This window comes from Thermobia domestica, chromosome 3, assembly GCF_964235325.1.
Source record: "Thermobia domestica chromosome 3, izTheDome1.hap1.1, whole genome shotgun sequence".
NCBI lineage: Eukaryota > Metazoa > Arthropoda > Insecta > Zygentoma > Lepismatidae > Thermobia > Thermobia domestica.
Window position 1 is genome coordinate 69,949,552 of NC_137456.1, and position 18,083 is coordinate 69,967,634.

The 18,083-nt window shown below is 34.5% G+C and overlaps 1 protein-coding gene across 1 annotated transcript in view; it reads right to left on the reverse strand.

Annotated features, from left to right (window-relative positions):
- LOC145681826 (uncharacterized) overlaps positions 1-18,083 on the reverse strand; it is a 73,738-nt gene that overhangs the window by 23,977 nt on the left and 31,678 nt on the right. The window contains exon 4 of the mRNA XM_081753434.1: positions 3,043-3,550. Within this exon, the coding sequence (XP_081609560.1) occupies positions 3,043-3,550 (508 nt within the window). The remainder of the gene's footprint in view (positions 1-3,042; positions 3,551-18,083) is intronic.

Consider the following 18,083-nt stretch of genomic DNA (forward strand, 5'->3'; position numbering starts at 1 on the left):
TTTGCTGTATTTTAACTTATCATCATAAACAGGACACAAATCGTAATTTCTTGCTGATTTACAGAAATCGTATCTGCAACAGAGAAAAAGCAGTATATTATCATTATCTTCGGACTTGTAACGTTAAAAGCTTAACAGCAGCAAGTAGGACAGTTTTATATTGAACTTTGAATATAATGCACTAACACGAAAGGAATCCTGAATGGGTTAAATACAAGAACAGTTATTTCATAACGGTTCACAGAAAGATTATCCGGTCGATTTACATCTTAGTAAAAACTTCTAAGAATATAATTAACCCCAGGAACACCAAAGTATTTTCGGGTTACATTAAAAACCAAGAGGTGTGGGCCTCAGAGCCCATCCCCTTGGTGTTTCTAGGGTTAATTTAAAATAGATATTGAAATCATCGCTACTAGAATGATCTAGAAAGTGCTTTATTCAATAAACTTGGTTATTTACAATTACAAAAGACGCTACTGAACATATTATTAAATGCATGATCAAGTAGAACTACTGCATAATTTAATTCAATCATTTTTTTCGTTTCACCAAAGTGAACTCTTTTGCAACATCTTACACACAGGTAAAAATACAAGTTTTTTTTTTCGTGAAAAAATAGTTGTATGTAGTATGAAGTCCTGAAACTATTTTTACGGGGTTATCATCATATTGAGACGGATAATAAACTATAGAAATACCTACACATTTCACCATTGATCCATTTACAAGAAGTTTCATTTCTGTCCACTGTATAGTATACTATTGTCTGCACTAATACGTATTAATAATTAATTCCTTTGTTTTCTTATTAACATTACCCTTCTTCCAGTTTTATCATGTATGCTCCAAAAACAATGTCATTTGTCTGTTGGATTAGTCTAGTATTTATCAGTCAGTTGTATCTACGAACAAATATTAAGTTTTCGACATACACTACAAGTTTCATACCGTTCGTCTTAATAGAAAAGAAATTCAGGTAACCTTATTTTAAAAATATAGAAAATAATAATAACAATAAAAAATTATCTTTACATTCTTCGTCTTTATTTCAATGTGTGAGTAAAGATATAAAGAGTAAGTTGTCCTACTAGCGTGATCTGTCCCCTGTTATTACTTTTTACTCTACCGTCTGAAGAAATATACTAGAGACAGAAAGTTCGATATGTGAATATCAGACGGACTATGCCCGTGGCAATTTCATCTATTCTGAAACAAGCTTTCCACAAGTAGTTCCAAGACCTGCAACACTGCCGATGTTCACTGGAAAGATGACGACTCCGAAGCAAAATATAGTTTAATTAATACCGATGATTTCTTAGAAATAACATTTGTCCGAATGTACTTAGGAATAATCTGAAGTTAGGATGCCTTTAGATTCTTCGGGAAAATAGAAAATTTCTTTAAGCATTTCAGAATTTTGTGCTGCAAAATTGATTACCGCCTTTAAAAAAGTAAATAGAATATATACATTTATATGCAAATTGCAAGAACAAAATATTTAGCAATTTATTTAAGTTTTCCGCATTTTGCTTTGAAAAATACAATTATAAATCTCGTTATATAACACTTATTTCTCACAAATGGAATGCATTCTAAAGAAATATGATTTACGATATGTCTTAAGTAATTTACAGTGTCCCTTTTGAGTGAATGTGTTATTATGTGAACTGCACACAAGGAGTCTCTCTCCAGTATGGGTTCTCTGATGGCTATTGAAATTCCTTATGCCCTTGAATGACTTACAGCATAAGACATAAACATTCCATGTGTCTTTTGATCTCTTACTGCGTTCAGTAGTTATTCCTTCTCCCACATATCCTATAGAATTACTACTCGTCCTTCCAGTAGTCATGTCTGCATACATCTTATACTCTGAATCTTGTCTCACATACAAATATTTCACTGTTTTTAATATATTTCTGGAAATAAGAAAGGCGACATATAGTGTGTGAAACCTGACTGAAATTAAGGAACTTCCTTAATAAGCATGTCAAAATAATCCGCTGTCTAGTACAGAACTATCTGATAACGTATCCAACTGAATTTGTAGATACTATTGAACAATGTTTTTGTTCTTAATTTAATTGTGGATTACAGTCAAAAGTACTTGAATTTGAGTTATACAATGATTTAACATACAGAAAACAGGATATTTGTGCTAAAAATGAATATTGTATACTTATGACCATAAATTAAGTTCCCTGTACATTCATGTTCGTAAGTTATTTTAAACTATAAGAAACAGTTATGGTAGTAAGATGATACGAGTACAATAAGGTGGCCTGGCCTTCCTGATATCTCATGTAAGTTTTATTCAGGTTAGCAACACGTCCTTCTTCTAAGACCCAGACTATTCTGCTTCTGATAGTCGGAATGGAAACACATATTCAGTAAAAAGTTTTTGACTGTGTATCAGCACACGTGTTGTAGGTACATTGGATAGCACAGGTAACACACATCGGTCAAGGATACACACAGTGTTTCTGTCGAGTGCAATGACGAGCACGGTTTATAGGGACATCATATTGGAACAATGTGTAAAGGTTTTTAACAAGACTGATGCAGAAACAACTGGAACTCAAGGGTATCACCTCAGTGTCAGCCATCTCACTCCTACACTTCAATTGCATAGACTAGAGGTGGGAAACCTGCTTTACAATAGAGATTTCTGGTTCAAACCTAGCGTCAGAACATAGGTATTCCGCTACCACTATGTCAGTGCCAAGATGGCAACTTCAAATATAGGCCCTAGCAATTTTCTTCGAGATCTTTCATGTTGTTGTGATTACTCTTATTGATTGTTAAAGATTTCAGGGTAAACTGACCTAGCCGACTGTAACTCTGTAGCATATATTTTTTTTATTGATTTACACTAACTGAAGACGGCTTAGTAAGGCATTTCAATTGTTCAAGTACTAGGAGAAACTATAATATCGATCTTGAACACTTTACACAATGTTCTTCCGTTTTACAACTATACAAGGTCTCAAATTGGCAACCATTAACTTTTTAAAACGTCTGAAAACATATTATAAATCACACGCTGCTATGTTTCTTTATCTCTGAATTCTTCTCATGCGTCAACATATGATGCTTTAAGTGATGTTTACGATTAAAAGCCCGACTGCACACGGAACATTTGAAAGGTTTCTCTCCCCGATGAATTCTCAAATGGTCTGTCAAATGGCCCAACTGTCGAAAAGCCTTTTGGCACACTTCACAAACGTAAGGTTTCTCTCCCGTATGCGTCCTTATATGAACATTCAGAGCAGCTTTTTCCACAAACGCTTTGTTACACATTTTGCAAGCATGCTTCCTCAGTACACTCCCTACATTTTTTGTACGTTTTTTCATCTTTGGTTGACGAACTTGAGAAGATTTGTTTGGAAGTAACGCAGATGATTGATTCAATGTCTCATGCAAGAAATGTGGTAAAAAAGGTATATCAGGCACTTCTATATTCCTAACATTTCCTTGGCTATTTACGCCAGCAGAATATGTAAAATATGATGCACTCTCTTTTTCTGAATCACTGTTGAGTGGAAGCCTGAAAACAAAACAAAAATATAAATAATAACAAAATAAATCACACCTATAGCAAAAATATGTGGTGAGATTCTTTTTGTTTCACTAGCCAGATAATGTATTTAGCACATAATTTAATAAAGCTTGGATTAAACAATAGACTACGTAAACAGTGATTAACCCGTGAATCATTGTTCATCAAATAATAAGTCACTTGTGATTATATTACTAACGTATAAAAAGGATGTTATCTATTTCTGTTCGTTTTAGAAGTGAAGAGCAATAGCACACATTTCGGTAATTAAATATATGTTTTAAAAATTATAATTAAAAGTTACACATTTTAATAACATGAACCCTTTCAATCCAAGCAAAATTGTGCTCTGTTATAGTTAATGACTGCAGAACATACAAGAGTTCAACATAATTGTTGACAGTTAAGTCTGTCGACTTCATGAAATAACTTTTTTATATATACGTATCAACCAGATGTTTTCTATTAAAAGCAATACTGCCTTAATTGAGACAAAATGGCGATGAAAGCAATTGGTATTATGAGTAATGCTTAAATCCTTAAAGAACTTCCTTGATTAAGCACGTTCTTCTAGTTTCACATATTCGAGACCGATTACTTACAGTGCAGCTACACTGCAGACAAGAAATAGCACATCTTGAGCCATCCTTATACAAATGAAACATTTCGAGGATTATGTGCAGTGGATAAGACATGTATAAGGTTGTTATCCATTCAATTAGTGGCAATAGTAGCTACTCGTATACCATTGTTATCAATTCACATAAAATATTTCAAGCTGCACAAGACTTAGAATAATAAAATTAGGTCATAAAAGCCAACGTTATAATCCTTACTGTTGGTTCTATGTTGTGAATTTTTTTAAGTTCATTGCCAGTACACAAAGTATTTGAAACTAGTATGGAAAGAAGGAAAGCAAACACTTTTCAAATTAGAAAATGGAAGAAAGGTTGGAAAACTATAATCATCTATCATATACACACTTACATAGTAGATGCAGGGCAAGCTCGAAACGAAATGAAATTATTGCTCGAATGAAATTACCATTGCTCTAAGTAAAAAGACTCATGGCTTTACTGGGAATAAATGGAGTAAATAAGAACATACTTAGTCTCCTTTAGTGGGAAGAATCTTTCCCACGCATGGGTGAAAACAGTATAGCATCTACAATCTGAAGCCTCTAAGTGAAGTATTAAAAAAAAAAAAGTTTTACATTAAATTTTCGGAACGAAATTTACAAAGCAAAAATGTTTCATGGAGAGAAATTCGCAAGTTTGTCTATGATTCTGATGTAGTAGAAGAGGAATTATTTAAATTTTTGCTAACCAAGTAGTTAAAGTCTCACCCAATCAAATGCACATTTGAATAAACTTGTTTATCCTAGCAAAAGTGTCGCATTGCCCGAGTAACTATTCGATTGGTATGTACACAGAGGAAAATCCAAGATAGAGGTTATACACAAGATTGATCAATTTATATCCAATCGATTTAGAAATATTACTGTCATCTGTGTGCTGCGCCGGAAACATTTAATCGATGCTGTTATCAGTGTCCTCTCTCAGGTTATAATGTCGAAGTGTTATATTGGTGCTAATGAAATGCCCCGAAAGTGAATCGTTAATGGGAAAGGTGCATCACGAGTCTTTCTGACGCACAATTTTTGAACAATCAAACAGTGAAACACTGTCCGAAAATTGTTTACCCCTCCAAGTATCCACAGTCACGCCCAGGTAAACACAAATGAACCAATGTTAAAGCATGTGGTAACAAAAAGATCCAGAGAAAGTCGCGTAAAGTACTTCACGGAAATCGCCAACTGGCACCGTCTGGAAATTCCACAATGTCAACGTAATGTAATCTGGAGATTAAATCTGGTACAGTCCACTGTCAACCACAACCACTGTCATCTTCAGATGCTACATTGCTGAACATCAACCAACTACAGTAAACTGTACGAAAGACATTTAGGAAGGACGGGGGAGTTAAAATGAAAGACAGTTGCCACACTGGATGAGGCCTACATTTATCTCACGCATAATGCTATAATTCGGATAATTACGTACTGTTGAATCTCTGGTAAAAGGTACCGAGTTCTACCGTCAGCGCAGAAGTTTCATGATCGCAAGAAATCGTAACTATAGCCGAGTATGCTTATGAGGGAAGTTGCAGGTACATAAGGTAGACAAAAACGTGACTGTGAATGCTTCCTATTTCCAGCAATCTATCGGAAAGAATTTATCGCTTGTAAGGATCCATTAACAATCAGGTGCGATTCCATGTGGACATAGCATCCACTCAACCCCTTCGGTTTAATCATGACGTGAAGAAAGAAACGAGAATCATTGTTCTTCCCTTTATAACATTTCTACCAATAACCCTGACGCAAGCCCAATTGATTTCTGCCAATTTTGAATGTTAAAACGACGTCTGCAACAATGCCACCACTACCTCCACAAGAGAGGAATGAGATTTATTTATTTACTTAACAATCACCAGATACAGGTCACAGGCTATTTTATACTGGGAATCTAACAACAACAATAACAATGGAAAGGATTTGGGGAGGTATCGGTCAGGGCCTGTTGGTAGGTACCATCCCGACATTTGCCTGGTAGGACAGGAAAACATTGGAAGACTCCAGTCAGGATGGGCGGCAGCGGGAATCGAACTCGCGACTGCGAAGCCAACACTCTACCACTTGAGCTACTTCGCTCGCTTGAGATGGAATTTCTATGCTTATCCTCTGATGTAGTTGTTGCAGTGGAAATCACGATCTCGGTCGATAAGTCCATAATAGTGGTGGTGGTCCGATATAACACCTTCAGTACCATCTTCAGTACACTTTGAAAATCGGTCGGGTATATACCAAATAATCTTCTGTATTTCTCCTCATCTCAAATTTTACACTAAAGAAAATACTATTTACGACTAATGTGGAGATATTTTCTTTTCAGATGGCAGATATAATTGTGAATGTGCGTATGTAAAAAGACAATTTTCGTGATCATTCTTCGAAGTACTATTAAATCACTGACATCTAATGCTCATCATTTGTTCCCTCATTTTTTTTTTTTTTTTTTTCACTTTTCTTTAAGAAATTGCAGAAATCAAAGAATACAATTAGTAAGTACGAGATATTACTCAGAAAGTTGAGATCGTTCTTGTTCAATTAGGCCATCTAAGCATGACGTCATAATTGTTTTGAAGACGAATTATTTGACAATGGGGACATATCGATAACACAAACTATATTTATTTGAGAGTATTTCACACATAGTAAATAATTATGCGCACAGTTTCTGCCAAGTGGGCTTTGTCGTAGACAAACAGAAAGTGCGTAAGGTTTTCCGAAATTCTTCTCCATTTCCTTCATTCAATTCACTACTTTGTTTATTATAATCATCATCATCTCCCTTAGGCTCAGAGCACAATCGTGAAACGTTAAACTAAACTAAAATATTTAATTACGCAGAGAAATCTTGGTTTTATTATTTGTAATATTTTGAAAAGCGTGAGAACATAGAAGGCCTGATGAGTCTTTTGAGTCATCGTGGGTAAATATTTGTCAATCCTTTTAACAAATATTGAATGCCAACAGTTTCACATATGGGAGTGTTGGAATGTTTTATGTTTAGTTTAGTACAAAAACGAGAGATTAAAATTAAAACCATGAATTTTAAACTTATTAACCGTGACTGAATAAATTATAAGAGAAAGAGAAAAAGGGGTTGTTGCACACCCTCTTTGATACTGATTACACAGTAACTTTTCTTGAACCAGCTTAAAGACAATTGATGAAATTTTCGATTTCGCTCAATTATGTTTTTATTTCGATTACAAGCAATTACAATAACAGCTACTGTAAATATTTACATATCTTTACGATGAAAACGATATCTATCTCTATAGTTACTTATATTAATCAATAAAAAATCAAATCAAATAATATGACATTTTTTTCCTTCTCAGAGTAAGAAGCTTTACAATATACTCTAAATCAAAACTTGTGCAGAAGCGTTAATCGCCACCATCTCCAATACGTCCCTCTGAATACCGGTAAACGTTAGTAATAATTCCGAATGAATCGTTAAACGTTGTGTTAAATTTAACCGTAGTTTGTGAAACAACTTTAATTTCATTTGCCATGCAGTAAACAAGAGCTTGAGAAATTTGAGCACTCTTAACGCTGGTTTCTTTGTTTTTTGTTGCACAAGACATTTGAAACACTATTCTAAATTGAAAACTATGTATTTCAGATTCTTCTTTCGTCCTAATGTCTACAATCACATGCATAAATAATTAATTGTATATACTCAGGCTACTATTTCGTCAATATTAGACACACGCGAAACAATATACGAATGTTTGACTATATGGTAACAGACCTTAGTAAGATAATCAATTCTTTTAACGAGATGTTAAGCACCGATTAACAGTACCTTAATTATAAGGATGTTATATCAAACTGCTGGCCATTGGTCATTCTCTTATAAATATGTTGGATTCCAAATATGACAAGACTTGGAACAAGCTGCTGTTTCAAATATAAGTTATTACTCAAGTGTTCGGAACAAAGCAATGTCGCTACCGAAATGATTAACAGCGCAAAATGCATAGTCTTAAAGTTGAAAAAGCGATGCACAGGTTTACTGGAAATTAAATACCAAGTTTTAAAGCAATCTAACAGGAAATAAAAAATACACATCTTGCAAGTTGTAGGATTTCTTTCATTGCTGTGGAAGTAGTTTTCTCCTCTAACGCTATTCTAACTGTAGAGCAAGCTTTTAAGTGAATTTGAATGCTGAAGAATGTATATGTCTGGAAATGTAGTTTGCGAAAATATTTTTTAGGAAAATTTCCATTTCACAAATTTTCACTTTCACGAAGTAACAAATAATATTTACGAATAAAAGCAACTTACTGTACTTACCAAATGGTTCAATTCTAGAATGGTCTAATTGTGCAGTCTTCTCGAACATTCCTTGTCCTGGCACACTTCATCCAAACAAGCTGAACACGTAAACCACGTTTTTAATTCTTTGTGAATCCTACTTCTCAGAAGCGTGGTCCGTCGCCTCCAGACAACACACACCAACTTTTTTTTCTGGATGCTGCTTGAAACACGTTCTGAGACGGACTAGTTAGTCACCGAAATTTACTCTTTCATCTTCAGATCATGTGACATGAAATCTCAGCCGTTCGCGAATAACGAGAATATCTGGAGTGACCAAACTTGAAAGGGAGCAAATGTGACGAAATTCGATACTAAACCATAAAACCATGGTCCTAGAATTATCAATTTTAACTAGATCTTTATTTTATAAAGTCTGAAAGAACTTACATGTGTCTGGGTCAACACGACATTTACTGACTGACAGAAAGGTCACACTAAATGTTTAGTCAAAAAAAAAAAATCTTAAAAACTTTTATGTTTTGTTTCTACTACAGAGAATCTAAAGAGTTGATGTAAACACGACAGAATATGTGATGATTTATATCTTCTGAAATAGAATGATATATGATTTAAGTTTCCAAATTCCATCCACTGTCCAGAACCGAATCCAGGAGACAGTTTTGTGCTTCCCCCTGCCACATCAAATTCAGCATTTTTTGATTTCCTTTGCTATGATGGGTCCAAATATTCCAGTTAACTTCTGGAGACAGTTTAAGTTTACCGCACATGAAACTATCTAATATAATTTCAAGAATGATTAGGTTTGAATAAGTTGTGGCAATCTGGATCTCAGTATTAAAAACATATCCTTTTTTTTTCCGTAAATGAAAATGTGCTCATAATATGAATTCCATGTACTACTTCAACCTGATCAGAAATCACGATTTCTCGTGGACTATTGTATCTTACAATATATTTTTTTAACATGTCAGGAATAAATATTTTTTAACATGTAACGATCTACTCCTCAAGTCTGCCTTCCTTCTATGTCTCTGACATTTCCCTTAGTCTTCTTAAAAGTCACAGAGAAATTTTCTGCATGAGGATACGTCAATTCCAATTTTGTATCTTTTTTTATCAACAATCATCGACGATCATGTATTGAATTACTTAACTTATTCTACTTACTACAGTCAAACCTCTGAATAACGGACATCAATGGGACATACATGTTTCTCCGTTATTGAGAGGTGTCCGTTACAGAGAGGTTACAGAAATGTAATTTCTCACAATGTTAATTATGTGCTGTAATATACAGTAAATACATTGTGTATGACTGTAAGTACGGAAAATTCAGTATGAAAATGCTCTATTTAGTACGTATTTGAATTACTGGGAGAGATGAAGGAGAAATTCATTTCTGTTAAATAATATTATTGCTCGGGGATGTGTGAATATATTCGTATACCGGTAATGCAAAAGATAATGCGTGTATGTTAATTTTCTTAAGTACATGTCATCATCCTGTAAGCGTTTCTCAATTATTTCATATTATCAAAACCTTCTCAAAAGATGCGTTAGAAACCAACTAACGGCTAAACTCGTTTATTTAGCGAAAACGGCATACTTTTCCTCTGCAAGGGTAATAAAACTCATTAGCAAATGTCCTCTGAGAATCCTCAGTACGGTTGCGAAAGAAACATATTTGTGTGTGTGTGTGCGTTTGTGTACTTGCGCGGTATCTTCGTTGGCGGAATGGATGAAAAGGCATATGGGAGTACATATGTTTATTGACCCAGCCCCAATCACAAAGAATATCCTCTTAAAGAAAGTGAAAAAGGAAGCCGGGCAAACTCTAATCGAATTGTTCCAGTATCATAAGTAAAAGAAAAATGTTGCTTTTTAACGAAAAAAAAAAAAAAAAAGTAAGAGAGGAAACATTGCTCGTTGAAATGTAAAATAAACAATGTTTGTTTATGTTACCTATGAAATTGTCAGGTAAGATGCAAGGCTCAGAGGCAAAAGGACTAAATTTGTTAGGGAAGGGAAGACAGTTCACATAGAATTCTTGGCCATACGACTGATCCTACATGAGTGTTATCGTGTATTGAAGGTTTTCTAGGATTTCCACCAGAAAGCAGTTTATTGCGGGCAGAAAGAAAGAAGACCTTCAAGTTCAGCTTGAAGCTGTTCTGTTTGATGGTTCACCAGGTCTAGACTCGTGATAGATACGCTTGTGATGAATAATATATCGCAGAACCGAGGATAATTCCTGTCCGTTATGAAGAGGTTATTGAAACGTCTGGGGGAAAAAGGACTGTCCGCGTCCGTCTTTGAGAGTGTCCGTAAAACTGAGGGTTCTGTTCCATAAGGTAACATATATTTTTGCCGGGACAAAAAAATATGTCCGGATTATAGAGGTGTCCGTTAAGAGAGGTTTCACTGTATATGAATGGAAAGCCTTAATGGCACTGATTTTTAAATACATTTGCAAATAGTAAATATCACATGACCCACTTATGGAGTATGAGCTCCGTGGTTAAGCGGTTAGCGTACGCGCCTTTGGCGTGGGAGACCCGGGTTCGATTCCCGGCGGGAGCTCATCGGATTCCACGTTAATCAGTAGGTCCACGTCTCATATAGCCTCGCTGCTGAAAGGGACGCTAAACTAAAATCAACTCAACTCAACCACTTACGGAGTAATAAATTATGTATTTGTCTTATGGGCGAAAGCATGTTCTACAACAATTAGAAACTTTACTTATATATGAAAAACAGTGACTGATTTAATCTGGTTTCGCACAATGACTGAGGATTGTAGAAAATATTTTTCTGAGGTTATTGTTAAAACAGGCGTGATTCAAGATTTATTCATATTTTAACAAGCTAATTTCTTATTGTGAAACTAACTGCTAATTTCTAACTGCATTCTGTGGTTCAAACCCCCCTGAACACTTTATTTCCAGTTCTATAAAACCATGATACTACCAAAAAACACTAAACTCAAAGAAATTTTCGACACAAAGTATTTTTCACTAGTTACAAATATTGATTATAAAGGAGGTCCTCAACAAACTATGAGTCACTACGTCCTAGGGAGAGAACTGAAAGGACGCCTTGTGCTTACGTAAGTTGTTTGTGAATTTGCAACACTACTAAAATGTGATGAAATAATTGTTTCACGTCTCGCAGTAATACTCTAGATGGTAAAGAATTGGTTAGTTGAGTTGTAGTTCCTATTCAACACCAAGGGTATGTACGGCGTATATGCTAAAGGAGACAAGTGATAACTATAGACTGATTATGGAAAAGTTAGTGAAATGAAGACCATGTGAAGACAGGGAGAATACGATAAAACTATCGACATGTTCAATAAAGTTCACATGATATCAGATCGAACCAGAAACCATTACTATGAGTGGTAAGCATTCTGGCACATCAACCAAATTTGTATTTCATATATACATAGCAACTGTGAGATATTAAATTTAATTCTCGGAAGGAAGAGAACGTGGTCAAAAATGAATATCAAATGCCATCCAACGTTGAGTTCTTTACATTGAATTGCTAACAGTCGAATCAAACGAACTCATATTATTTATAACACAGATACTATAGTGTTGTTATTGTAACAATTTTCCTGTTGTTACAAGGCGTGCTGATAAGTTCTTCAATCCCCTCTTCTTAAATTCCCGTACCATAGGGTTAATTTTGATAACAGAATCTTAAAGAGTATTCTCTCTTAGGTACACAGCACAATTTTTATGAAGATCTAACATTTTTTCTTTCCTTTTAGATCTAAGAAAAAGTTATGTCATTAACGATGCAGAATTTTCCAATGTTGAAATGAAGGCGATCATCAAGTATCACTTCGTACAAAAGAAAACCACAAAGGAAATTCATGGGACTATGATGCAAATATTAGGGAGCAAGATCCCTTCCTATCAGACTATAAAGAATTGGTGTTTCTATTTCAGACATGGAGATTTTGGTGCCGGTGATGCGTCTAGGAGTGGAATGTCATGTGAAGTGACAATTCCACATGAAATTGACCTGGTTCATGACATAATTTTGGCCGATCGGCGTATTTCGGCACGGAAGATTGCTGAGACAATGCACATATCCAGAACGTGTTGGGTGTTGGGATCTTATCCACCATCATTTAGGCATGCAGAAGCTTTCAGAAAAACGGATGTCTAAATTTTTGAACGCAGATCTGAAGCAGTATTGTCTGGAGATCTCATGTGCGATATTGCGTCATTTTGAGCGATCGGAGAGTGATTTTATGGCAGAACTGTAACTGTAGTACTATGGGCTATTTCCAAACTAAAAAGCCCTCTAAAGGGGAGATCCCTTGCATGTGACGTGGAGGTGATAATTGTCCCAGAATAGTTTTTTTCAGAAAAAAATCTTCAGTTTTATTTGCAACTTTAATGAAGTTTACAGAAAGACTATCAGAAATGTACTGACCTTCGTGGTGAATATGTGAAAAAACCTGTATGTTTCACTGCAGTCGGCCATTTCCTTTCTGGTTGGGCAAAGGACTTACCAGTACTCTTCGTATAAATACTGCACGTTTCTACTGAGACGAGAACCTTTTCAACACGTAGCAGAATTCGATAGCTGAAAGTTAATGTGTCACCGGAGATTCGCAATAGTATGCTCATTCACGTTAAACTCCAATTCGGCCGCCGCCGAATAAGTATAGCTATCCAACAGTATTTAAAGACATTTCAAAAAACGACAAACGCGAGTGAATAACGAACCGCGTTTTGGGAGATCATCCATCGTTGCTACACATGTCAACAGTGCCGAGATTAATAAATGAACTGATGCAACACAGAATCGACTCACTTTACGAAAACTCTGATGTTTACTTTATTTTTTTCGAGTGGACAAAACAGTATATGACAGAAATTCCACGTGCTTTATGTGAGCACCAGGTAAGTACATGCAAGGATATTATCGTGAAGAACTATAGATTTCTTCACATCGTATCGACTATGACGCAGACACGTCGTTATGAATTTGTATCTAAATACAAATTTCTAACTTCCATGCATAGGAGATTCCTCTTCATTCACAATGGTGGTAAGAAATATTTCTACTTGTGGCAAAACGCAAAAGACGGAGACAGTTCAATTGATGGATAAGACATGTTAGCCTACTATCTCATACATGTAACCGTGCTACACCCATCTTTACGAAATAGCATCATTACTGTTCGATCAGATACACATTTTTCTACTGAACTTCATTCCTAACAAAATAATAATAATTTAGAACAGTGATAGTGTCTTTACTATTTTCTAGTGAAATAACGCAAGGTTAAAAATCTGTTTGCTAAGTGTAGAATGAACGAACGTTCCTCGATCTTTTCGTCTTTGGGATTACTCACAGGATAGTTCTTTTGGATGCGTTTTTCTCGTGAAATACCAGTTGTTTCATTCCCAATGTCTTTTAAATAATCAGTAAATTATGCTTGTAAACAAATACTAATGAGTAATTATTTTACCGATACTGGAAGATTGTCACTGAAGCCTAATAAAATTTTTTACTGATTTCCCAAAATGTTCATATGTGTACTGAGAAACTGTGAAACATAAGTGTAACGATGTCTACCATAATGAACAAATGAATAACTGCCGAGTGTGACCATATCGATCACGTTATGGTCAAATTATCTTTATTATGGTAACACAAAAGAAGCAATCAAACACACAAAACAGAGTAAAACTTTATGTTTCTAGTATAAATATTGACAGGGCAAAATATAACTACAAAAGCAGAAAGATAATAATAATACACCTTCTCTTGGGTGCTGACATTTCTAGGGAAGGGAAAATAATTCAAACTTCCAATTACTTCCACTACAGAACTTTGCACTACAAGACGCTTGAAATGCGCTAGAGTGTTAAGTCATATATTCTTGAAAGCTAGGTAGAGGTAAGAGAATAATAACACTAAAGTAATAGCACCTATAATTTGAAATATAGAACGCTACGTACTGTGATCATATGGTCACGCAGCCAAGTACATTTATGGTGGACAACATCGTGTCCGTGGGTTTTCTCAAGGTACTCCCGTTTCCTGTCACGTTTCATTCCACCAATTCTTTCACCATCATTCACTTGCCTTAATCATCCGTCTCCCTTAGTCTAAAGGGCATAATAAGAGGACGTTAAACTGAAAGATTTCATTTCATAGATCACGCTAGTACATAACGGGTAAACACTATTTGGTAGAAATTATTTTACACGAATAAGTTTCTTAATTGCTGTTTTTGATTTCAACTTCAAGCACAGATTAATAAGACAGCTTACGTGAGCTAATTAAATTTGGTGATAATTTAAATTAAGAAATTTAACATTCATTATGGGAACTTGTGTATATATAGTGTTTCGGTTGATATACTTAGGAAAATATATATAGCTACAAAAAGTGTAAAATATTACGGTGTTCTGTCGTAAGAACTACCATTTTCTTGCTGTAAGCGCTTGAGCGTGCCGGATCATTTACCATTCCATGATCAAAGAAACTTTATACCAGGATTGGCACTACTCCGCACTGATCGTCCGAATACAATTGCATTAATTTATTTTTATTTATTTGAAGCAGCATTTATGAAAGTGATCAGATTATGAAATAAATTGGAATTAGGATAACCTGAATATACAAGTATTAGGCTGCCCACTAAACTTGATCTATTTCATACATCAAAATATCATTAACAATCCTATACTGTGGTATAAGCTATTAATAACCTGACACTACAACTCATTTGTCCTGAAAAAAGTCTACAAGGGATAGTCTACTCTAGGGTTAGTTATTTTCGGCCGATTTTTTTCAAAGGTGATTCTGTTCATATTTCATAAATACATATTTCATTAATAACATGACAATAGGGCACAACTCATCTGTCCTGAAATAATCCACAAAAGGGTAAGTATCCTCTTGAGGATGAGTACTTTCGAGATACTTTCTCAAAATAACTCAGGTGATTTTGTTCGTATTTCATATATAAATGTTTTATTAATAATACTAAAATACAATTTAAGTCATTACTCATAAACAAATTCACCAGGGTTAGTTTACACATCATGTTTCTTTTCAGACGGTTTTCTCAAAAATGACAAGCAATTTTATTTATATTTCATTAATAATACTATAATGATGTGTGAATCACTTCCATAATTATATCCACTAGGTAGAAGTTTCGTCTAGGGAGGATGTTTTGTTTGTTTCTTCCTTCTTTCTTTTTATACAATTTTCTCAAATACGAATCGCGCTGTTTTGTTACTTTATGAACAAATATTTGATTAATAACTCCATGGCAAAGTCATTTGTTATGAAAAAATCCAGAAGGGGAACTTTATTTTGGAGGTGAGTTTTCTTCGAGTGAAGTTTCCCAAAAACGCCTTTTAATTTTGTGCGTATTTTACACAACTGCAGCATAGCATGATTGAGGAATCTGAATGAAAAGGTTTAGTGTGGTGGCTCGTACCTTTTATTTATTATCTTATTCAAACTTCAAGGTATACCCAGTCTCTTTTAATATACAAGAGCACAACCGTTGGACGTTAAACTATATATATGTTGAAATTAATTATATAGGATAATAATATTATAGGAGTAATAATTATATTATTATATAATTAATTATATTATAATTATATAGTTTATTATTCATTCTATATATATATGAATAATAAACTATATATATATATAGAATGAAATTAATTCTCCGCTGGTAACTCAGGTGGCAAGTAACCTCCATTTCGGATTAGCTTGTCGTTTAATACTAGAAATAATATTCTCAGATTTTCGTGCCTTCATGTAAACTTCGGAAACAATTGTGTTTATTAGCGTGTGTGTGTTCTTTGTTCACTTCATCTTTCTTGAGTGAATTATGAGAGTGTTAAGGTGACTGACCACCCCTATTACAATTCGCGTTCGTACATTTCTTTAATATAATCACTGAATACCCTAGCAGTAATTGCAATAGCGTATTAGATCTTATCACTGAAAACATGTTTCTTTTGAGCTGGAAGAAGATTCTGACTGCAGTACTGATAGCTTTTCTAATGATGAACAGGACAACGTTGAAGTATAGTTTAAGTCAGTGCGCAAATAAAGGTATCGGATTCAGAGGCTGAAGTAAGTGATTATTAAGGCGATATCGCAGAAGGACAGAGCCTGACATACTTAGTTCGCCAAGACAGACAAGAACAGCTACTTGTATTATTGTACATAACAGCTGGTGTTAAAAAAGAATATGCATGTATAGTGTTGGGGTTATCAGTAAAACCATGTTACCATTCGACGCTTGTTATCAACGAAGGGTTAACTATCTTTCAGTTATTTTTAAGGTTAGGGAGAAAATTCGAGAAACCCCTGGATAATCTTACAAAAAGCCTAAGTTTAAAATCTGATCTCGACGCGTTAACCAGTATGGCTTCTAGGCGAGAGAACAACTTACATCGGGACGAACGGACGGACAGACATCCAAAAATTCGTACTTCGGCATGTAGGGGTCATGGATCGTATATATCCATTGAAATCTCGAATTAGATTTTTTTTTTAACAATCACCAAAATTTCGTCTCTTCTATCGTAACTGGAAACTACAAATAACAGAAAGAGTAGAACCTCTATTAAATAACTACCCTTTGTTGTATTAAAAACCAGTAATCATATAATAGGGGCATGATTTTCTTTCTTTCTTTTTCTTTTAATACATTATACTTGCTAAGGATACGAATTTGTACGGAACAGGTAGGTATACAGGTCTACGATGTGTGTGGTGTATTTTCTTTCGGTTGTTTGACTAACTTCTTTTATATTGTTCCTTTATATTGATCGAACTTTAACGATCTCGTTGAAAAGCACGGTAAATTAAAGATGTTTCGTTCATATTGTATTTAGTGAATACCCTTCGACAAATGATGAAATTCGTCCTTTGCACTCATGACTAAGCTAGATTAGAGGACGTAGATTGATAACTGTCTTTCAATAATTTGACTGATAAAGAACTAGATGAATTGAATCAACAAAAATTTATAAAGTCACCGAATACTGATTTGTAATATCAGAGTTCAAACAGGTGTTTCTTTATAGTATTGTATTTGGGTTTGATAAGACAGAGGGTTCGGGGTTGATGTACAAAGTACCTAAGCAGTAGATACTTATTATTGCACCGCTCAAGCTTTTAATATTTATTTCCGCAGGAATTATTATTTATTTTGTTAACACTATACGATATAAATTAATTTGGTATGAAGAGCAACTGTAGGGAATTTTGAGTTTGTGACGTAGCAGTATGGCTGGTATATACAGTGATCATATGAACATGCTTGGCGAAAATATAAGCAATTTCAATTATTCTCTTCTGATGAAGTTTAATTTGAAAATTCTAATTCCCCAGAATTAATACATTCTATAATAAAAACTTTAAACATACATGTTAATGTGACAGTTTTACAATTATGGAAAATACTTTACTTATGATACGTTATGAAATTACACAAAACATGCTACGCATAAAACTGTGTCACACTTGATACATTGAATATGAACGACGACAAAGCAAAAAAGAAAGAAAAAAAGAAAAAAAACTGCATAACGTCTG